This window comes from Lampris incognitus, chromosome 13, assembly GCF_029633865.1.
Source record: "Lampris incognitus isolate fLamInc1 chromosome 13, fLamInc1.hap2, whole genome shotgun sequence".
NCBI classification, from domain to species: domain Eukaryota; kingdom Metazoa; phylum Chordata; class Actinopteri; order Lampriformes; family Lampridae; genus Lampris; species Lampris incognitus.
The window spans coordinates 44,279,828-44,302,144 of NC_079223.1; the positions used below are offsets into that span (position 1 = coordinate 44,279,828).

The following is a 22,317-nucleotide window of genomic DNA, read 5'->3' on the forward strand; positions in this document are numbered from 1 at the left end:
TATATTTAGCCTATGTTTAAAATGTTTGTTGTCAGATGCAGCAGTTTGAGAACAGTAATTCCTGTGTTTCCATATGTTTTGTGTTGATAATGTCACTCACCCTAACGCCAGCAGTACTGGGTAGTTGTAGTTACCAAAGGTCTCCAGCAGGGGGAGAGTAGAGCTGTTGAGCTACGTTAAGGGACGCCTCGCTTTCTCCCCTCAGTCATTACAGACGTGACCAGAGGAAAGCTTGTGTCCGTTTATACTCCCTTTTCAGGGCTTAAACATGGGCACCTGGTTTTCTGGATGGGTGGGGATTTTTGTGGCCAGTATTTTGGTATTATTATTAAATTAAACTATTATTGTTAAATAGTATTATTTAGTATTTGATTGGGGCATTGAAAAAAAACAATTGGTTTATGGCTGACAGTTAACAAAATAAAGTGTCAAAGTAGAACTACATTGTGGGCTTGTTTTTTTCGTCTTTTTTGTGTGCAAGTGGTAGATCTTGGTTTACATTTGGACTTGGGATGTGATCTCAGACTTGAAAAGGTTTGTGACCAATCTATCTATCTATCTAGCTATCCATCTTTAGTCAAGTCAATTTTATTTGTATAGCCTAATATCACAAATTACAAATTTGTCTCGGGGGGCTTTACAGCAACACAACATCCTGTCCTTAGACCCTCGCATCGGATAAGGAACAAATCCTTAAAAAATGAAAAATAAAAAATTTTTCAACAGGGGGAAAAACTAGTGTAAACTACTAATAAGACACGTTAGCCCCTAGCTAACGGGTCTAACACTTTAGCCGAGCGGTTAGCGATGTCGCCTTGTGGTGCAGTACACCTCGTATCGAATCCCGCACCGGGCAAGAAAATAACCGGTTACAATAGGAAGAAACCTCAGGGAGAGCAAACGGAGGAGAGAGCAATGTTGTGTTTACACAATTTACACAACATTGAAAGAGGGTAATTATAACGGAATTATGAAGAATCTTTAGTCTGTTGCCTTTTATCATGGCCTTTTCTCTGCGCACTTTCACTTCACGCCAAGCGCATTGGACCGTACGTGACGCGCCGAATAAAGACAGCGACTGACTGACTTGACAGACAAGCTGAGCTCGAGCCGGAGGAAGCGCGTCATCCCGGCTGCCTCGGATCTGTTTGGTTTGTTCGCCGGCTCCGCCCACTTTCACTCGCCCGCGCCGTCGGGTCGGTCAGCTGACTGTCTGCGGAGAGAACATGGCCGATCTGTCAGAGGACCGATGAGGAAAAGACAAGACCAGATTCAAAGCCAGTCGCTTTCGCGTCGTTTCTGCTCTCACCTCATCGCCGCGGACGATAATTTAGAAGGTAATTGGCTGTTGGCTTTTCCGACAGCGTGAACGGTGTCAACTCCCCTCCCCCCGGGAAAACTCTTTGGTTAGTGGTTAGCCGTTAGCTTACCTGTTAGCATGAGCATAGCGGATCTGTCGCGCTAGTTAGGCTTAGCTGGCTTAGTTTAGCTCGTGGCTTTGCGGTGTTTCGTTTTTGGGTTGTTTTTTTTTTTGCACGGCTTTGCTCGTTTACCACAACTGTACCATTTGCGTCGCTTCTAACCGTGCTCCAAAGCGCGTCGTGGTGTTTTACCCTTGTTTTTGACTGCGTCCCCCCCCCCCTGCCTTCCAAGGAAGCCGTCGGTTTCCATTCATTTCAGCACAGGATGAAAATCAACTTGCTGTCTTGCAACTTGCCTGAGATCAACAATCCGTTACAGTGGACATTTAGTCATTTTCACTTGTTGCCAAAGAAGGAAAACGTCTCGAATCAACCTCCTGCGTTTAAACTACCTCATCCCGCAACGATAGCATAGTTTTAACTTTGACAAAATAAAGGGCAGTCGGTTCCGTGATGAAATGAATGGAAAGCAATGGCTGTCTGGATGGAAAAACGCATTTGGAAAATGGCCGGAGTAATGTTGACTATAGGTGATTTATGGTAAATGGGATAAACCATGCGTGCGTAAAATGAGTGTAAGGCTGTGGAAGTCTGTGCCCCCGACATAAGCAGTAGGAGGGAATAAGTGGAGTTGGTCCCCTGCTAGGATGGATTAAATGCAGAGAGTCTATTTCATTTGTATGTATGTACAAAATGACTAATAAAGAGTATTCTGTATGCATGCAGGCCGGTTTGTATGTATATAAGTGCATACAAGCATGCATATAATTACCTATCTAGTATGCATACAGGGGTGCACACAAGATGCACCCTTGTATGCATACTAGATCATGAAATGATTAGCTGGCTTGTTGTTACCTTGTCTTGAAGAATAACTTCCTTGATGACGTCATGTAATAAAATGCACTTTACATTGGTAAAAGTTGAGTAAGGAATATATCATGAAATTATGAAATAGTTGCGTGACTCAAAACAAAATTGATTGAATTAAAATAGAGCTCAGAATTGATCAACAGCAGATTAAACAGCTAATGGATGAAATCAGAAGGGGTTAGAAGGGATGAAAACGTGTTCATGCTTAAAGGTGCTACTGAGGCGGCTTTTCCCAGTTCCAATACGAGACTATTCCAGAGTTTTAGACCCAACACTGCTTCGCCATGAATAATAACACATAATCATGGTTACAGATGAGCGGGCTGCCCGACGGAACGGTAAACGGCCCTACCCAGAGTAACCACCTTGGGATAGATGCTCAGGTTTGGGAGAGACCCTGGAGTCTCGAAGAGATCCGCCAAACCAGTGCAAATTGGTCCCTGGCAGCAGACTCAGGGGTGAGATATTAACTATACTGGCACTGGCCTTAATGCATCCTTGTCTTTCACAAATGGCTGCTTCCAGTAGTGTTTATTTAGCATTCCTGTATTTTCAGGGCTGAAGTCATGAGAGCTTCTGTGGTTTTAACTTAAGCCTGTGACTGTTGCAAATGTTATCAAGCCTACTGCTGTAGATAAACTCTTAACATGTTATTCCTGTTTGCAGCTCTTCCTGTTCCTGCAAGACTTCTCCCAGAGAATGCTTTCAAAGACCCATGAGATCGAAAAGCAGCTGGATGGTCTTATTCGTGACACAAAAGCCACAGACAGCTGCTTGCACTCCGTTTTTAATGACTTCCTCATGCTTTCCAACACACAGTTCATAGAAAATGTAATCCATTATCAGTTAATTTCTCTTTTATTCAAGGGTAGGAGAGGTGGAAACGACCTGTTTTAAATAGATAATAGATTTGGTTATACTTTAAATCGTATCTACATATAAAAATTGTAACTAACTGTGGCATTGACAGGGAAGTGTCCCTTTGGGATATTTTGGAATTTTTGTCTGTCCTGCCCCACAGCTTTACCTATTATACTTTTATTAATGCTTATATACAATAGGATATTATCGCTACTTGTACGCCACATTTTTGGAATTGAAATTGGTAGGACTTTTTTCAGTGAACATATTTCAGTGTAAGCTATACATCTATCTAACAACAATCTTGGCTTACTTATTTAGAGAGTGTATGATGAAGAGGTGGAAGATACTGCACCCAAAGCTGACACTGTGGAGAAGCAGCCTGAGCAAGTATGATCAGCTCATCCCTGTTTTCTCCTCTTTTCCTGCAGCATCACAGATTTACATTTATGAGACGTATTGTACGATGTGCTTAAAGTTACAATCCTGAAGATTTACACGCGGATAATTGGTTCTTTTGGGATTGGGGATGAGTTGTTGCCTCAAGTGAAGGAGTTCAAGTATCTCTGGGTCTTGTTCACGAGTGAGGGTAGGATGGGGCGGGAGATTGACAGGCGGATTGGTGCAGCATCTGCAGTAATGCGGACATTGTTCCAGACCGTTGTGGTGAAGAAGGAGCTGAGCCGGAAGGCAAACCCTCAATTTACCAGTCAGTCTTCGTCCCAACCCTTACCTATGGTCATGAACTTTGGGTAGTGACCGAAAGGGTGAGATCACGGATAGAAGCGGCTGAAATGAGTTTCCTCCGTAGGATGTCTAGTCTCAGCCTTAGAGACAGGGTGAGGAGCTCGGACATCCGGAGGGAGCTTGGAGTAGAGCCGCTGCTCCTTCGTGTTGAAAGGAGCCAGTTGAGGTGGTTCGGGTATCTGATTAGGATGCCGCCTGGGCACCTTCCTTTGGAGGTTTACCAGGCATGGCCAATTGGGAGGAGACCCCAGAGTAAACCCAGAACTCGCTGGAGGGACTACGTGTCCAATCTGGCCTGGGAACGCCATGGGATCCCCCAGGAGGAGCTGGAGGGCGTTGCTGGGGAGAGGGACGTCTGGAGTGCCCTACTTAGTTTACTGCCACCCCGATCCGACCCCAGAGAAGCGGCTGATGATGAATGAATGAATGAATAATTGTTCTTTTTGATCCAATGCTGGTATATTTAAGACAATAGCAAAATTCACGAATATCCGAATCATGAAAACTTTTGTAGTTGTTCATTTTAATGGGTTCAATCTCTATTTCATTGTTCTGCGGTAGAGAAGGCACTGACACAGCACTGATGACTCTGTTTCATTGCTTCTGTGGGATTTGGATTGCTCGAACACTATAGTGATTACCAGGATCAGCACTGGTGTCAGTAAGTTATATAAAAAAGATCGTCAGGGGCGTCCGGGTTGCATAGCAGTCTATTCCATTGCCTACCAACACGAGGATCGCCGGGTCATATCCCCGTGTTACCTCCAGCTTGGTCAGGCGTCCCTACAGACACAATTGGCCGTGTCTGCGTGTGGGAAGCCAGATGTGGGTATGTGCCCTGGTCGCTGCACTAGCGCCTCCTCTGGTCGGTTGGGGTGCCTGTTTGGGGGGGGGGGACTGGGGGGAATAGCGTGATCCTCCCACGCGCTACGTCTGCCTGGCGGAACTCCTCACTGTCAGGTGATGAGAAGCGGCTGGCAACTCCACATATATCGGAGGAGACGTGGTAGTCTGCAGCCCTCCTCGGATCGGCAGAGGGGGTGGAACAGCGACCGTGACAGCTCAGAAGAGGGGGGTAATTGGCCAAGTACAATTCGGAGAAAAAGTGGGAAAAATCCAAAACAAACAAACAAAAAATGATCGTCAGGATGGAAGTTTGAAGATGTACTATTTTCTGAATGATTGGTCTCCTTAAGAACATGACTAAATTCAGCAAAGGTGTTACCCACATTTCTTGCAAAATCCCACAACTTTCGTGTTTTCCCTAAGGAGAAGACCCGAGAGCAGAAAGAGGCAGAGTTGATTCCTAAGATGCAGGAAGCGGTGAACTTTGGTCTGCGGGTGCTCGACTCTGCATTTGAGCAGTTGGATATCAAAGCAGGAAACTCGGACTCGGAGGACGAAGAGGCCACAGACAAACTGGAGGCCATATTGGAACCCAAGGTGAGTTTGTGATCTTGGAACAGGGAAAAATGTTAAACACTCACTGAGGAAGACTGTGTGGTTTTATGTGTATTGTCAATATTTTTATTTGATTTTATTTTTCTAGCGCAATGGATTGTTTCCTGAATGGAGCTTAGCAGACTGTAATTAAAAACTATTCTCTGTCTTTCTGTCAGGACCTTTATGTGGACAGGCCGCTACCATACCTTATTGGCTCCCAGGCTTTCATGGAGCAAGACGATGTTGGACTTGGTGACCTCTCCAGTGATGGTGATAAACCCTTAGCAGTGATTTTATGTGTAGAGTTAAGACTATGTCAGCAGTCGCACGCTATCGCTGCTTGTCAGATGATGACTCTTATGCTGAAATATTGCTCTCGCTTTCCAGACATGTCCATTGACAGTGATCAAGACAGTGTAATTGAGAGCGAAGACAGTAAAGACGCCATTGTAAGATTCTGTCTTATTATCAAGAATCGTTCAAGTTAATTTGTTGACATCTTGTATATAAAGTTAAAAAAGAATACTGTTTATATCAACAGCAGTCAGATGAGGAGTTCGGTCAGGAGGATGAGGATCACAGCAGTGTTAAGAAGGTGCGTTGTATTTCACCTCGTCAAACATAGGGTTTACATTTCTGTTGTTGTAAATCAAATTTAATCATTTACCATCGTCTTCCACCCCATCCATACCCACTTAGAAGTCGTCTGTGCTAAATTATGAGGAGGAGGAAGAAGACGAGGAGGAGGATGAAGATTCTGACATATTTGGAGAGTCAGACAAAGAGGATGATGAAGATGACAGAAAGGTTTGTCTGTTGTAATTTTAAGATTTTAGAGATTCATTTAGATTATTAAAAAGAACCTATATAATTTTATTTATATATAACTATAGTATTAAGACGGGCTACTAGAGTTTGCCGTTCTTCTTTTAGAACAGAGGCTCATCGTCATTTGCTGATGAGCTTGCAGCCCGCATCAAAAGTGAACCAGTTGGCAAGCAGGATGAAGATCGCACATGTGAGTCCTTGTTTGCAGTCACCATCGTCTCCATTCTTCATCATTCTTATTGTCTACCTGTCAGTTAGAATTTTTTTTTTAAGACTCTCCTCACAGATGTGATGTTTGTTTTGAGAATGCTGATGGAGAAGTGTAGAAAAGGTCAGAAGGACTTACATTGTGTGTTTGTGGATTTAGTGAAAGGATGTGACAGGGTGCCGAAAGAGGAGGTGTGGTAAAGTATGAGGTAGGGCTGTCAAAATTGCCCAAAAATTACATATTATTCCTTCTAAAAAAAATAACGGGTTCAAACCCATTCGAACGTATTTTTTGCGCATTATATCCATAAGAGGGCAAACCAATACAACAAGAGACATAACTACTTGTAGTGGTATATTTATTTCAACGTAAACATGTCTTTTAAAAGCTCTACATACCTACACAATACAAAATAAACAAATAAAAAAAAGCCGCAAGCGGCGTTGGGAGGGGTCCAAGCATTGGCACTGTTGCGCCCCCTATGGAGCAATTTGAATGGTTTTGTCCTCATGATCATATACCTTCACCCAACGTAAATAATTAACGCTATGATACGTAGGGGCCTTTTATACACCTAGCCTGTAATAGACTACCGTTTCAACATGAAACTAAACCGCTGTTGGTAATGTAATAAAGATTGAAGAATCTTGCTTCAGAAACAGTAGCCTACCCGAGTCTCCAACTAGATATGACAATGTCGGATTACTTGGGTTGCCTGTGTCCTAGACGATTACCGTAATTTTTTAAAATGTCGTAACACTTCCATTGCTTCAGAAACATGTGCCAGAGTTTCCAAAACTGGACCAGACGGTGTTTGATTTCTTGCGTCCTAGCCGACTGCCGTAAAAAGAAAAAGTATGTCGTTAAACCCAGGTGTCCTGGCGTGTGGTATGTAGAGCTGCAGCGCTTCCACACCAAATAAGTCAAAATAGCGGGCAAACTATATGACTGACAGGTGGTCCCAATAGTAAAGTTGTTGAGCACATTGAGATGCATGGGTCGATTAAGTTTTGTGTTGATCTGACTTATGCTGTGGGAGTTATGGCCTTTTAAGCATGAGCCTTCGTTATAGCGCCACCATCTGGCTGACATGGGTGATTTGTAGTGCCAGAGTAGTGGGGGGCCGTATGAATGCACATACCAAATTTGGTTGGTCTAGGACTTATGGTTGCTGAGCCTCAGACACTTTTAGCTGAGAAACCGTGCCCAAACTAATACAAGTCAAAATGGCGGGCAAACTATATGGCTGACATATGTGGTCCCAATAACAAAGTTGTAGAGCACATTCAGATGCATAGGTCTGTGCAGTTTTGTGTTGATCTGACTTATGGTGTGGGAATTACGCATGACCCTTTGTTATAGCGCCACCATCTGGCTGACAGGCGATTTGTGGTGCCTGAATAGTGGGGGGCCATAGGAATCCACGTACCAAAGTTGGTTGGTCTAGGACTTATGGTTGCTGAGCCTCAGACACTTTTAGCTGAGAAACCGTGCCCAAACTAATACAAGTCAAAATGGCGGGCAAACTATATGGCTGACATATGTGGTCCCAATAACAAAGTTGTAGAGCACATTCAGATGCATAGGTCTGTGCAGTTTTGTGTTGATCTGACTTATGGTGTGGGAATTACGCATGACCCTTTGTTATAGCGCCACCATCTGGCTGACATAGGTGATTTGTGGTGCCTGAGTAGTGGGGGGGGCCATAGGAATCCACGTACCAAAGTTGGTTGGTCTAGGACTTACGGTTGCTGAGCCTCACACACTTTTAGCGGAGAAAAATAATAATAATCCTAACAAATACAATAGGGTTCCGCCAGCTTTGCTGCTTGGACCCCTAATAATGTCCTTTACCGTAAAACTTTGTGCCGTCAGGTTACTAGTGGTGGAATGGTAAGCTAACTGTAGCTTACATAGCTTGCATGTGACTTTATCTCGAGGTTCCACAGTTTTTCTGTTTTCTGACCAAAATCTGAAGTATTTCCAAACGGGGCTTTTTAGATTGTTCGACGTGAAAAATCACTCTCTCAGCGGCCGAGTTGTGAAGATTTTTACCACACGGTTGTTGTTGAATTGTTCACTCGTTTTCAGCTTGACCTAAATTTCACTTTCAACCATTGAAAGTGATATTGTGTGACTCCTGTCCGTCATGCAGCGTATTCAGCGCAGCGGCCAAGGCTGTCACGAGAATTCGCATGGCGGACAGCTGCGGTAGTGCTGCTTTTTTTTTTTTCACAAACGAACATTAATTTTCACACCCGAATGTTGTTGTTTTTTTTATGCAATTTGGTTATATATTCGCATTTGGAAATTTCATTGACAGCCCTAGTATGAGGAAGTCGGAAGTATGTAGGAGTGATGCAGGACATGTATGAGGGCAGTGTGACAGTGGTGAGGTGTGTGGTAGAAATGACGGATGGGTTCAGGGTGGAGGTGGGATTGCATCTGGGTTCTGAGCCCTCTCTTGTTTGCAGTGGTGATAGACAGGTTGACAGGAGTCTCCGTGGACTATAATGTTCACGGATGACATTGTGATCTGTAGTGAGAAGGTTGAGGTGGAGGTATGCACTAGAGAGAAGAGGAATGAAAGTCAGTAGGAGCAAGATGGAATACCTATGCGTGAATGAGAGGGAGGACAGTGGAATGGTGAGGATGCAAGGAGTAGAGGTGATGAAGGCGTATGAGTTTAAATACTTGGGGTCAACTGTCCAAAGTAACGGGGAGTGCAGAAGAGAGGTGAAGAAGAGAGTGCAGGCAGGGTGGAGTGGGTGGAGAAGAGTGTCAGGAGTGATTTGCGACAGAAGAGTACCAGCAAGAGTTAAAGGGAAGATGGTTGTGAGACCAGCTATGTTATATGGTTTGGAGACAGTGGCACTGATGAAAAGACAGGAGGTGGCAGAGTTGAAGATGCTAAGATTTTCATTGGGTGTGATGGAAGAAGGACAGGATTAGGAATGAGTATATTAGAGGGACCACTCAGGTTGGACAGTTTGGAGACAAAGCAAGAGAGGCAAGATTGAGGTGGTTTGGACATGTGTGGAGGAGAGATGCTGGGTATATTGGGAGAAGGATGCTGAATATGGAGCTGCCAGGGAAGAGGAAAAGAAGAAGGCCAAAGAGGAGGTTTATGGATGTGGTGAGGGAGGACATGCAGGTGGTTAGTGTGACAGAGGAAGATGCAGAGGACAGGAAGAGATGGAAACGGGTGATCTGCTGTGGCGACCCCTAACAGCACCAGCTGAAAGTAATAGTAGTAGTAGACTCTCCTCACATCTTTTTCACATCCAACTCTTTCAAAGTGTGTTAGCATTATGTGAAAATATATGTCATGGATCATTCCCATCTCTGCATCTGCACATTCATGTTTATCAAAATTTGACCATTTTATGTCTTGGAAGCATTGACATCTAAGAAGAAAGGTAAAGGCAAGAAAGAGCCAAAGCCTGCAAGGCCAGCCGGTAGGGCACTCATTCATCATCCCTTAGATTCATGCATTTGTGTCACAATTTATACTTGTCCTTACGCCATTTCCTGTGAAAGCAATCTATGTCATATATGAAGCTCAGTCCCTTTGTTTACGTTGTCGCAGCAGCTGAAGATGACAGCGATGATATGTTTAAACCACCCAAGATGGAGGATGATGACTTCTCTCCATTTGGAGGCAAAAGCGGCCTCTTCAGTGGAGGGAAAGGCCTGTTCGACGATGACTTTGAGGTGCATTTACCCCCGAATGGAATTTTGCGGCTTACTCTGCTGACTCCTTTTTCACATTACAGAAATCCTTGGCTATGGCTATTATATTTACGAGTCTGACTCTTGTTTTATGATGCTTTGCTGACAAGGGGGATCTTTTCTCTGAGGCACCGAAACCTCCCATGTCCGAAGAAAAAACAAAAAGCACCACTCTAACATCAAGTAAGATGGCTAGCAAATATAGAAATCCGGAGTACCATACTGCCGTAGTGCACATGGTGTTATTTGAAATAAGTTTGCATATCCTCCAGAGAGACAGATGAATACATGCATTGAATAGTTCTTTCCTAAAGATGAACCATGATATTTTCTTCCTGAATCACAATTGGCGTTAGTTTTGGAAGGCTGGTTGTTTACTTTCTTCCTTTTCCCTGGTAGAATCTAGCCAGCCGGGAAAGAAGATTCCATCAGGCGCTGTTTCAGTACACCCAGGTAAAACTGTAAATGTGAAGTGTGAACCATGCTGAAACCGCTGCTCCATCTGGTTATGAAACCACATTCTTAAAATTGTTACTCGATGGACTCCAGTCAAAATGAATAACTTTCTCCCTCCTAGATAACGGCCTCTTTGGTTCAGACAATGAGTCCGATTCAGTTAGAAGCAAGAAGAACGGGACTTCAGTCCAACCAAAAGTGGCAGCCGCGAAACGGGTCCCAACGGGAGTTGGTGGGCTGTTTGACGAAGATGATGACGAGGATGACTTCTTCAGTGACAAAAGTGTGAAAAACTCCTGCTCAGTGTGTAAGATCAAAAATTGGTTCTGTAATGCTTCAGCCCCGATTTGCGTGGTATCCTCACCTCACACACCCATCATTACACACTATGTTGTCATTGCTCAGCTGGGCAGGAGACATCCAAACCAAAGAAGACTGTGGATCTTTTTGCCGAAGACGATGAGGACAGTGAGGTTGTGGACATATTCAGTGAGAACTCCAGAGCCGAGACCAAGAAGGAGGTAGAGGACAAGCAAGCTAAACCCCCTGAGAAGAAGGTAAAGATCTATGCAATCTTCATTAGACTGCTGTCTGACTCCTCTTCTCGTTCCTCTGCGAGAAAACATTCTCAGCCTATTAAGACTTGTGTGAGTCATGTATTCAGGGGAAGTTGTTGGCAGTGTGCTTGTCCTATTGTCGGTAGCAAAGATTTTCCATCCTGATAATTAATGTTTATGTCTAGATGCCAGCAGGAGCAGTATCTTTGTTTGGAGCAGATACTAAGAGCATCCTCACCGAGGGCCTGAGAAAACGCCAGCCATCTACCAGTGAGGAGTCAGAAGAGGTCTGAAAAGATCATTGTCAAACCCTCAGACCTTGTTTCTGGTGTCTATGGTGTTACAATCTCATAATTTTAATTGAATATGTGGTCTCCTTCCATATAAAAAAGTTGGAACGCTGATTTTTTATTTTTTATTTTGCCAACATTTATGTTGTTTATTTTAGAATGGGCCTCCTCCAGATGTCGTGAAGGTCCCTGCTAAGCAGATTCAGAAACCCCAGACCAGAGGCCTTTTCTCAGATGATGAAGATTCACAAGTAAGCTTCTGAAGCTATATTGATAATGTTTGGACTACCTAATGCATAATGTAGAAAATGTTGTAGCATAATGGACATGTTTAATTCATGCTTATCCTCCACATAGATGTTTCCAACCATCCCTAAGAGCCAGTCTAAGCCCGAATCCACAAGCCAGGCCAAAGTCAGCAAAGCTCCTCTTTCCATATTTGATGACGATGATGAAGAGGAGGTGAAGAGAGAGATGTGTATTCGTACACACGCCCAACCAAATACAGACATAGGTTAAGCGTCTCCTTGCAATAAGGGTATCGAAATAATCCTGTCCTCTTATCTCCCAGGATCTGTTTGCATCTGTAGCAAAATCCAAACCAAAACCCACCCAAGGTAAAGCTTCCACACCGCAGCCTAAGACTTTACCTAGCTCCCTCTTCAGTGATGATGAGGTATGAAAATATAAACACTATGTCCAATATGAATTGCAGTGATTAGTTTGAGTTTAATTAATGAAGCAAATTAGATTTTCTCAAGTTAGCATATCGTTCAAGTGACTAAATGGATAACAGGCAAAACACATAGCGGAAAGTTTGTTATTGGTCGCACAAGTAACCATACTAATTATTCTCCACATAAACTATGCTGTTGTAAACTCTGTGACTGAAATGGAAGTACATGATGTGTCATTTTTGGGATGTGTGTACAACAGGACCAGTGGTTGAGCTCCAAACCCAGTGAAGGAAAGCCAGCAACCAAGGCTGGAGGAATGAAGCCAAGTGCCAGTGCCCCCTCCACCCTGCCCAGTGGTAAAACATCCCAGAAGGGCTGCCTCTTTGACGATGACGAAGATGATGACCTTTTTGCAACAAAACAGTCAAGGTATGAATTTATTATTGGCTGTGAGAGGACTCAGTGGAGCAGTGCAGTTGTGTTTTGAAAGGACAAGTTTTAAGCACGGTCAATGGCAAAAACAAACTGAAAGCAAAAGATTATTTGCATTCTTTGTTCCCAAGTATGTTCAGTTCTGTAAGCTCACCGTTCCTGTTTACTTTGTGTGGTCTTTGACAGATTCTGCTGATTGTTTTATTTTTATTTTTTGACCATTGCTGTTCATATTTAATTTGAGGGAAGTACAACACACATCTGGCAGAAGTTATACAATGACCAAATATTCCACTCTTCCCCTATTCCTCTCCAACCTGTGTGCGTTGTAGTCCTGTATGCTCAAAGAACATTTTGCTTAACCCTGAAAAGATATGCTTAACAGACCGAATATAATATATATATATCTCCAAACCGCTTATCCTGCTCTCAGGGTTGCGGGGATGCTGGAGCCTATCCCAGCAGTCATTGGGCAGCAGGCAGGGAGACACCCTGGACAGGCCACCAGACCATCACAGGGCATATATATATATATATATGTAGGCCATCGTTACAACACACACACAGACAGACTAACAACACACAAGAGCTGTTTTTAGGTGCACTAAAATGGACGAGGATTTTGTCTTGGAAGATCACGATATATGTGTGTGTGTGTGTGTATGTTTAGCGTTTTTTTCCGAAAACATCAATGGGTTTGAGTGCTCGACTAATGAGGAGCGGAATATCAATATATTTGACATTTATATATGTATATAATTATTTATTAATTAGATAATTGTTGATTACAGCTCTGCTCTCAAACTCAGAGGTGTTGGTCTGGGCAATTCTATTTGTAGTTGGCTATGTGCTATCCTAACAGGCAGGCCCCAGACTGTGAGACTAGGTGAAACATACTCATCTACATTAGTTCTTAGGACCAGCATGCCTCAGGGCTGCTATTTCCCTCTCGTATTGTACAGTCTGTTTACACACAACTGTGTTGCCAAATATGACAACAGCACATCATTAAATTCGCAGATGACACCACAGTGATGGACTAAGTGGCAGTGATGAGAGGGCCTATAGGAAGGAAGAGGAAGATTTAACTATATCGTGCCATGATGAAAAAAAAAATTCTTAAATGTCAGTTAGACAGAAGAAATCATTGTTGACTTCAGAATGATCAGAGAAAATCACTTTCCCATTTCCATTAATGGTTCATCTGGTGAAACTGGACAGGTTTAGGTTTCTTGGTTTACACATCACAGACAACCTCACATGGTCTCGCAACACCAATTGCATCCTCAAGGAGGCGCAGCAGAGACTGTATTTTCTGAGGCGTCTCAAGAAATTTGGTACGAGTACCAAAACTTGTTAACTTTTGTCGCAGTACCATGGAGAGTGTGTTGACAGGATGTGTCACAGTGTGGTTTGGTGACCTGACTGCTCAGGACTGCCTCACAGGACTGTCAAGACGGCAGCAGAAACCATTGGCATGGAAATACCACACCGTCATAATATTTACACCACTCGCTGCAAAGGCAAAGCCCAAAACATCATTAAGGACACCAGCCACCCCGCTCATGTTCTGGTCTCGCTCCTTCCGTCTAAAAAAACACTACCGGAGCATCAAATCACACACCGTCCCGTCTCAGTAACAGTTTCTCTCAGCAGGCGGTCAGGTTGCTGAACAGCTGATGCACTTAGCTTACATTGTTGTGTTACTGTGTGCTGTACTGTGTATATGATGTATTATATACGTTCATACAATCATTGTGTACATAGTCTATATAGGTGTGTAGTGTTTTCTCTTTTTTGGGGGGGGGCTTCCTTTGTACTTGGCAGAGAGCGATAAAGCACAAGAATTTTATTGTATTGCAACACTAGAACGACCAAGGTGATCATTTTGACGGTTTTGGATTTTCAAATTTTAATAACTTTGTGGGGAAAAAAGATACAGACCTGCCGCTCCCTGAAATAGCATGTTTGTATTGAAATTAGTTTTAGATCAATTGCACACAGTTATGATAAGATCTATACCTAAAATGACCATGAGCGGTAAAAAGACGGCTCATAATTTGCGCAGCCATTTTGACCACTCATGGTCGTTTTGGGTATGAGTGAAATCCCGGTCGTTCTGGTGTTCCCATACACTTGACAGCAAAGTGGAACTTGAACTATTCATGTAAACATACATTTTTCTGGCCTCACTATTAATACAGTCAGAAGAAGCCTCAGAGAGTTGCTCTCTTATTTGAAGATGAGGATGATGAGGACAAGGGATCCCTGTTTGGTTTCAAACCTGCTGCCAGCACCACTGCTGTAGCCCCAGCTGCGAAAGTAAGTGAGCCTGGACATACTCTTGCATGAAATGCACAAATATGCATTTGTAATTTAGTCACATCAGCGACCCACAAGTACCTGTTTAATTACCAACTCTCACACCCGAATGTCAGGCTTTCTCTCCTCTTGTTTTCTGCAGACCTCCCTCGTGGCCTCCCCAGCCCTGTCACTGTTTGACTCGGAGCAGCCAGAGGAGGTGGAAGCCTCTCGGAGAGTAGAAGATGGCGAGCCTTTCGAGCAGGAGACGTCAACGGCCAAGAGCCCTGAGGCGCAAGCCCCTTCCTCACCATCAGAGGGCGGCGAGACTAAACGAACGCCTGTGGGAGCTGTCAGCTTGTTTGGAGGCGCCAATGTGTTGGCCAACGAGCAGACCAAGAGCGCACTGGGGGAGGTGGTCAAAGACGATGAACTGCTGTCTAAGGATGACACATCACTTCCCAAGAAGAAGGAGGAGGAGGAGGAGAAGAAGGAAGAAAGAGTAAAAGCAAAGACTGTCAGTCTTTTTGATGATGAGGAAGAGGAGGAGGAGGAAGATGATGCTGACTGGAACGCTTCCATTTCTGTAACCAGTAAACCCGGTGCCAGAAGCACACTCAAGGTTTGTATGGTTGGCTGAGTCAGAGCAAACCTCACCACAAACACACTTCAGCCAGAGGTGCTCAAAAATGTGTACAATTACATACACAGATACTATGAGTTAATTCAGATTCTGCCTATCATTTACACTCATTTAGTTTAAGGTTCCAGTCATCCTGCAGGGCTGAAGAATGAAGCCTACAGTCAGAAAAGTGCAAATGTCATGGCAGGTCATCATTTGGCCTGTAAAAAAAACAAAAACAAAAAAAAAAACTACTTAACAATTCCAGTCACAGCACACTTGCTTTTATATCAAGATACATGTAACAATCAGCAGCACGGTGGTGCAGTGGTTAGCGCGGTCGCCTCACAGTAAGAAGGTCCTGGGTTCGAGCCCTGGGGTAGTCCAACCTTGGGGGTCGTCCTGGGTCGTTTTCTGTGTGGAGTTTGCATGTTCTCCCCGTGTCTGCGTGGGTTTCCTCCAGGTGCTCCTGTTTCCTCACACAGTCCAAAGACATGTAGGTCAGGTGAATCGGCCATACTAAATTGTCCCTAGGTGTGAATGTGTGTGTGTCTCGGCCCTGTGTGCCAGCCTGGCGGCCTGTCCATAGTGTCTCCTCGCCTGCTGCCCAATGACTGCTGGGATAGACTGCAGCATCCGCGCAACCCTGAGAGCAGGATAAGCGGTTTGGATAATAGATGGATGGAAATGTAACAGTTAGCTAAATTAGAGTTATTTTGTTAACTTTAACACACACTGGACCTGCTTCCGGAAGGAGTTTAGAATGGACCGGAACCAAAATGAACCCACCCCGCCTGTCCACAAAGAAAAAAAAAAAGACAGGAAAGAACATTGTTCTCCACTGCTTCTACTGCCATCTCATTTGTTTTGTGTATTTGGTGTACAGCCTGCAGAGGAGCGGCCACGCACAAAGAGCACGGGTGTGTTCCAAGATGAGGAGCTGCTGTTCAGTCAGACGCAGCAGAAGGACAATGACCCAGATGTAGACCTCTTTGCCACCTCAGGAAAAGCTGCGGTCAGTCAGACAGATGAGCCACCTGTTTGCATTTGTCTTTGTCTGCGTTTGCACTGGGTGTGAAATGCGCGTGCATTAGTCTTAGCTGTGCCCAAATGCCGTTACCAGGAGGCATGATGTGAAGGATACCCGGCTATGTGTACTTGTGTTTTTTAGAGTACCAAGCCCACCACGGTGACACCAGATGCAACCAGTCTGTTCGCTGATGATGACGGGGACGACTTCTTCAGTTCCGTCAAGCCCAAAGCTCCACCTCCGGTAGCAATTCTATGACTGTCTATGACTAGAACTTAGGTCAATTTTTCCACCTCATTGGCGGGACATACATTATTACATTATTATTACATTAGATGAGATAATGGCTCAAACTAATGAGAAACCAGAGGGAGAGTGGGAGCATCTGGCTTATGTTTTCCTCTTTTTTTTTCCCTAGAAAGTGGCAGAAAAACCCAGCAAACCTAAAGACAAAGCACCTCTGAAACTCGAAAGCTCTGAATTGGCAACAGGAAGTGAGGTAAGTGTGTCATGGACCAGTCTGTTTCTTCAAGCCATGTGCTTGCACAACGACGTGGCCATTTACTTTTCATCTGTTTACTTTGGCCATGCTGATCTAATGTGTATTAATAGTGTTAAAATTTGTCTTTTTACTAATCTAATTTTTATTTGAGTTGAAATAATGCAACAAAGGCCGTGCTTGTTATTTTGATACAAAAATATGCCTGTATCAGAGTAAACCTTGAATCAATCGTGTTGTTATTTAACTACAGAAACCTGCATCGAGCCCCGTAAAACCCAAAGAGCCCTCATCAAGAGTTGGAAAACTTCAAGTAATTTTTACTTTCTTTTTTTTTTTTTAATCAAATCAGTTGCTAGAAGCACTCTTATTTCCCACTCTTCCATTCCTACTTTAATTCCCTCCCTTCATATTTCCTCTGTGAGGTTTCCAGGAAGCTCCTGCTCTGAGCAAACATGTCTCTGCTTCCTCAACGTTTCGACTAAAAGCTTGGCTCAGACTGCGTGACTGTCAGATTGATGAAGATAATGCGTTGTTTTGATTTGATTTCGTCAGACTGAGCATTTGTTCAGGCTTTCTTCCAATTTCACAAGCTCTTAAATCGTGCCACTGTGCTCCTTCTTCGCACCATGTTCTCTTCTTTCTGCATTTTTGTAAGTCTCATTTTTCTCTAAAGCATTCTTCTCCGAATCTTGCCTACTGCTCGTGGCAACCTTGAAGTAGAGCGTACAATTAGAGAAGGTTTGCTTTTGTAATTGGATTTGTGTGGTTCTGAGACATACGCAGGTATGTGGGGTTCACTCACTTTGGATCAGGGACATTGTGCCTAAAATAAAATAATCTGTGATCACACATTTGGGTTCCTGAATGTTTTCTAGCCCCATACACAAGTCATCATATGAGTCATTTTGTTCCATTCTTATCCAGGCCAGCCTGGTGATCAATCCCAGTGCTTTGCTTCCTGGTGCTGTGCGGAATATCCCAGGGGCTGTAGGTGTACTCCCAGGCTTAGCACCTGGTTCCTCGTCGGGGGTGTCCAGCTCGAGCCTGACTCCCAGCCCTGTCACTAACCCCTTGGGATCCCAGGCGGGCAGCGAGGTGGGGGTCAGCTTTGACTCTCCAGTCACGGACATCACTACATTGCAGAGTGCGAACAGGGTAAGTTCTGGAGTCCACGGGTTGTACGTCACATTTCTCTGGAATCTTCTTTGTTGCTTTTGGAACCACTCACTTGAATTTGAGAAGCTTTTTGTGCTGAGTGCAAATAAAGAGATAGTGTGAGTTTTCTAACACAAGATGGTATGACTCACTCAGATAGCACTTTATCTTGACACCCAAAGTGCTTCACAGTGAAGGGGGAAACTCACCTCAACCAATGTGTAGCATCCACCTGGGTGATGCACGGCAGCCATTTTGCACCAGAACGCTCACCACACATCAGCTTGGGTGGAGAGGGAGGGAACCATTGAGTGAATTACACAGGGGGATGATTAGGTGGCCAGATGGAGAGAGCCAGGTTGGGAAGTTATGCCAGGACACCGGGGGACCCCCCTACTCCTTGCGATAAGTGCCATGGGATCTTTAATGACCACAGTGAGTCAGAACCTTGGTTTTAACATCTCATTGAAAGGACTGCATCTCCGACAGCACAGTGTCCCTGTCACTGCACTGGGGCATTAGGATTTTTGTTGTTTATTAGGACCAGAGGGAAGACTACCTCATACTGGCCCACCAACACCAACTCAGTTTTCCCAGGCGGTCTCCCATCCAAGTACGAGCCAAGCCCACGCCTCCTTAGCTTGTCATTCAGCAGAACCAGGTTATATCTTGGTATGGCTGCTAGCAGTTGCGTGTTCAAAGGTCTGACTGAGTCGCCAGCTTGTCAGAGAAAAATGAACAACAGCAAACAGGGTCAGGTAAAAAAAAAAAGAACACATTTTAAGTGACAACACACAAAAAAATGTTAACTACTCGTATTTCTAATGCATAACTCTCCTCACAGAGCAATGCTGTATCTTGCATCTATTTTGTGTGCCAGTGTATCACAATGCTCTGCAGCCTGTTTACATATCACACCACCAATCACATCTGATAGATGTTGATATACATGACAGATATTGTTGTGTTGTTGCTTAAGATGTTCTGTTAGCTGACCCTGTATGCTCCTTTTCCTTTTTCTCTGAGAAGCTGCCAATTCGCTGCAACAAGCAGCCACATCTCCAAACACAGGACTCGCTGATCAGGCTAATGTGCATGCATTGATATTCTGACTTGTAAGTCATACCACATTGTGTTTAAAAAAACCAAACAAACGGGCGTCCGGGTAGCATAGCGGTCTATTCCATTGCCTACCAACACGGGGATTGCCGGTTCGAATCCCTGCGTTACCTCCGGCTTGTTCGGGCATCCCTACAGAGACAGTTGGTCGTGTCTGCGGGTGGGAAGCCGGATGTGGGTATGTGTCCTGGTTGTGGCACTAGCGCCTCCTCTGGTCGGTTGGGTTGCCTGTTCAGGGGGGAGGGGGAACTGGGGGGAACCCTGGCGAAACTCCTCACTGTCAGATAAAAAGAAGCGGCTGGCGACTCCACATATATCGAAGGAGGCATGTGGTAGTCTGTAGCCCTCCCCAGATCGGCAGAGAGGGTGGAGCAGCAACTGGGACGGCTTAGAAGAGTCGGGCAATTGGCCCGATACAATTGGGGAGAAAAAGGAGGGAACCCAAACTAACTCTTTAATGTCTTCTCTCATACAGAGTCGTACCAAAGGTTCTGTGCACCGGAGGCCCCAGTCTAGAACAGCCAGGCAGTTGGCAGCCCAGAGATCTGTGGAGAGAACGGAAGAGAGCTGGGAAGACGACAGGCTGAGGTCAAACCCGAGTCTGTTTGATCAAACCTTGCGTAACCCAGGCCATGCTAGCCAGACCCTGACCAGTTCAGCACCGCTTAACTCTGCTACAACCACTTTGCCTGAATCCGGACCTTCTCTACCTTCTTTGACTGAAGTGTCCTCTAGACCCTCTGACCTTACATTGCCAGTGTCTACAAACAATGAAAAGAAAGACTCTCCTAAAGAGAGCAGTAGCGCTCGACTACCACTGTCGTCTGACGAGGATGACCTGTTTGGCTCTGACAGCCTCTTTGGTGCCACCCAAAGCACTAAGCCTACCGCGCCCTCCTCCAAGCACATAAATAAAGCGTCACAAGATCAGGCCAGTGGTGGTACAACAATAAAGAAAGAGAAAAGTACACTTCCCTCCATTTTTGATGACCCTGAGGACAACCTTTTCCAGAAGGTCAAGCCAAAATCAACTACAAACAAAGCCAAGGTCTCCTCCTTCATGGTAGATGACGATGATGAAGAAGACCTCTTTGGAATGAGCAACAGCTCCACCCCAGTATCCAGAGCCAGTAAGGATACTGAGACCAGCGGTGGTTTTACCAAGAAGGACATCTTCCAGGTACCAGCAGTGTTACTTTTCTTTTTAGTCTGTCAACAAAGTTTTCTGTGCCAGCAGGTGAATGTTTTTGCATTAGCTGATATAGTAAGTGCTGTGTTACTCCTTGTCGACTGACTGTCACTTTATCCAGAATGAAGTAGCCACAGCACCTAAAGCGCACAAGAAGCAAAAAGATAAGCCCCTCGATGCCAGCTTATTTGATGACAACGTCGACATTTTTGCTGACCTGACAACCTCTTCAAGACCAAAAGAGAAGATCAGGAAGAAGATGGAGACCAAGTCCATCTTCGATGATGACATGGGTAAGCATCGGTGAAAATAAAGTCGATGTGTCTGACATTGTACAAATGCAGTTTTTAATGAAAGATACATATTGAGTTTGCATAATGTTTGTTTTTCATTTTCTTTTAAGATGACATCTTCTCATCAAGTACAGTAAAACCAGTGACAAAGGCTCCCACTAAATCTAAGAAAACCCCGCCCTCCCACGACAGCAGTGCAGCGACGGATTCGGGCAACATTTTTGATGATCCACTTAATGCTCTTGGGGGGAACTGAACTGTTTTTGATGATCTGTATTTGATTTGTACAATTGTGCAGTCATTCTTTTGTCATTTGAAAGGCATGAGGTTTGAAGATTCGGGAATAACACTGTTGATAGACTATTTATATGAATACTGTGGCTTATTTTTGGAAAGGAAATTTAAAGGAGCAGATGAAAGTGATTCTAATCAACCTAACAGCATTTCCAAAATCATCTCAGTAGCTGATCAGAATATGTAATACTTATCAAGCAATGTTTGTCTTAATTTAATATACATAATAGCACTTTATAAGCATACTGTATGCTTAGCCTTGAGGCCTGCAGAAATTTACAGTAAATGGTTTATTTTCACGATGCCCTTTGTCTGTCCATTGGCTTTGCCATGTTGAGATTTGTGCCATATCAAGGTAATGAGATATCAATGTGTTACTTACTGCACTAGGTATTTTGACAATGTTTTTATTAATCTGAAATTCATCCATTTCTTAACTTTGGCTGTGATGTAAAGGAAATTCATTTTTAACTAAAGAAACATTTTATGCTATCTGAAATGCGTGTTATCTTTTCAGATTTCTTTTTTTCAAGCATGCATTTCCAAGTCCATGCTTTCATGAAAACACAAGTTGATAGGAAATGAGTGGTGTTGGAATGGGTAAAAGAAATGGTTTTTGAAGAAAGGGCTTTGAGTTCATTGTTTAAAAGTGTGGGACCAGTGGTTGAAGTAATTAGATTATCATTATCCGGTCTAGACTTAAAATATTGATCAGCATCTTCCTCCCTGACATGAGCAGGAAGGCCGAGCCACGGAGATGAAGCATTTTTTTTTAGTTTGTGTTAACGAACGCTTTGATCTCACTCTTCAGTTTGGTTTTTGATTAAAATTCAGAAGTTACACGTATGCCACAAGCGACCAAGCTGAGAAATAAGCAGATTCCTAGCCTATACTGAGAAACAAAAGCATTACCCCAAAACCCAAGGTCATTATTGTCATCCATCCATTATCCAAACCGCTTATCCTGCTCTCAGGGTCGTGGGGTGCTGGAGCCTATCCCAGCAGTCATTGCGAGGCAGGTGGACTGACACCCTGGACAGGCTGCCAGACCATCACAGGGCCATTGTCATCCATGGGATATATTATACATCTCAATCCTGGCCTTTGCTATCGCTGGTGCTGCAGGTTCTCTACTCTGCCAGGTACTTTACATTCACCTATTCCAGATCAACAAAAAAAAAAACTTAATCGGAGGCGGGAATAATTAACACAACAGGTGAATTTGAACTACAGGGCAGAGCAGAAAACCAGCAGCACTCAGGCAGATTGGGGAAAAACTATTATACA

At 44.1% G+C, this 22,317-nt stretch overlaps 1 protein-coding gene across 7 annotated transcripts; it reads left to right on the forward strand.

The window, feature by feature from the left end:
• Positions 1-1,218: 1,218 nt before the first annotated feature.
• Positions 1,219-21,522, forward strand: washc2c (WASH complex subunit 2C). Of its 7 annotated transcripts, none has more exons than XM_056292401.1 (31): positions 1,219-1,337; positions 2,609-2,752; positions 2,961-3,125; positions 3,477-3,545; positions 5,172-5,345; positions 5,522-5,615; positions 5,733-5,794; positions 5,887-5,940; positions 6,045-6,152; positions 6,279-6,363; positions 9,780-9,839; positions 9,971-10,095; positions 10,224-10,296; positions 10,513-10,566; positions 10,691-10,876; positions 10,975-11,126; positions 11,312-11,413; positions 11,575-11,667; positions 11,774-11,878; positions 11,988-12,092; positions 12,353-12,522; positions 14,730-14,847; positions 14,990-15,448; positions 16,335-16,463; positions 16,620-16,721; positions 16,897-16,977; positions 17,231-17,290; positions 17,905-18,135; positions 19,730-20,434; positions 20,565-20,736; positions 20,847-21,522. In XM_056292401.1, the coding sequence occupies exons 2-31, from the start codon at positions 2,609-2,611 to the stop codon at positions 20,990-20,992; spliced, it is 4,383 nt and encodes a 1,460-aa protein (XP_056148376.1). In that variant the 5' UTR covers positions 1,219-1,337; the 3' UTR covers positions 20,993-21,522. The 7 variants fall into 7 exon arrangements, with proteins under 7 accessions (XP_056148376.1, XP_056148379.1, XP_056148377.1 ...); XM_056292404.1 differs by having other exon boundaries at positions 10,691-10,852; XM_056292402.1 differs by having other exon boundaries at positions 9,974-10,095.
• Positions 21,523-22,317: the final 795 nt, after the last annotated feature.

What these genes read in the sequence shown, in the direction of transcription:
- washc2c (XM_056292401.1), top strand. Translation starts at nt 2,609, where the DNA reads ATGAGCGGGCTGCCCGACGGAACGGTAAACGGCCCTACCCAGAGTAAC. An exon ending in AAGACAGTAAAGACGCCATT is followed by an intron (nt 5,795 to 5,886) that starts GTAAGATTCTGT and finishes TTATATCAACAG; the next exon opens with CAGTCAGATGAGGAGTTCGG. An exon ending in CATTGCAGAGTGCGAACAGG is followed by an intron (nt 18,136 to 19,729) that starts GTAAGTTCTGGA and finishes TCTCTCATACAG; the next exon opens with AGTCGTACCAAAGGTTCTGT.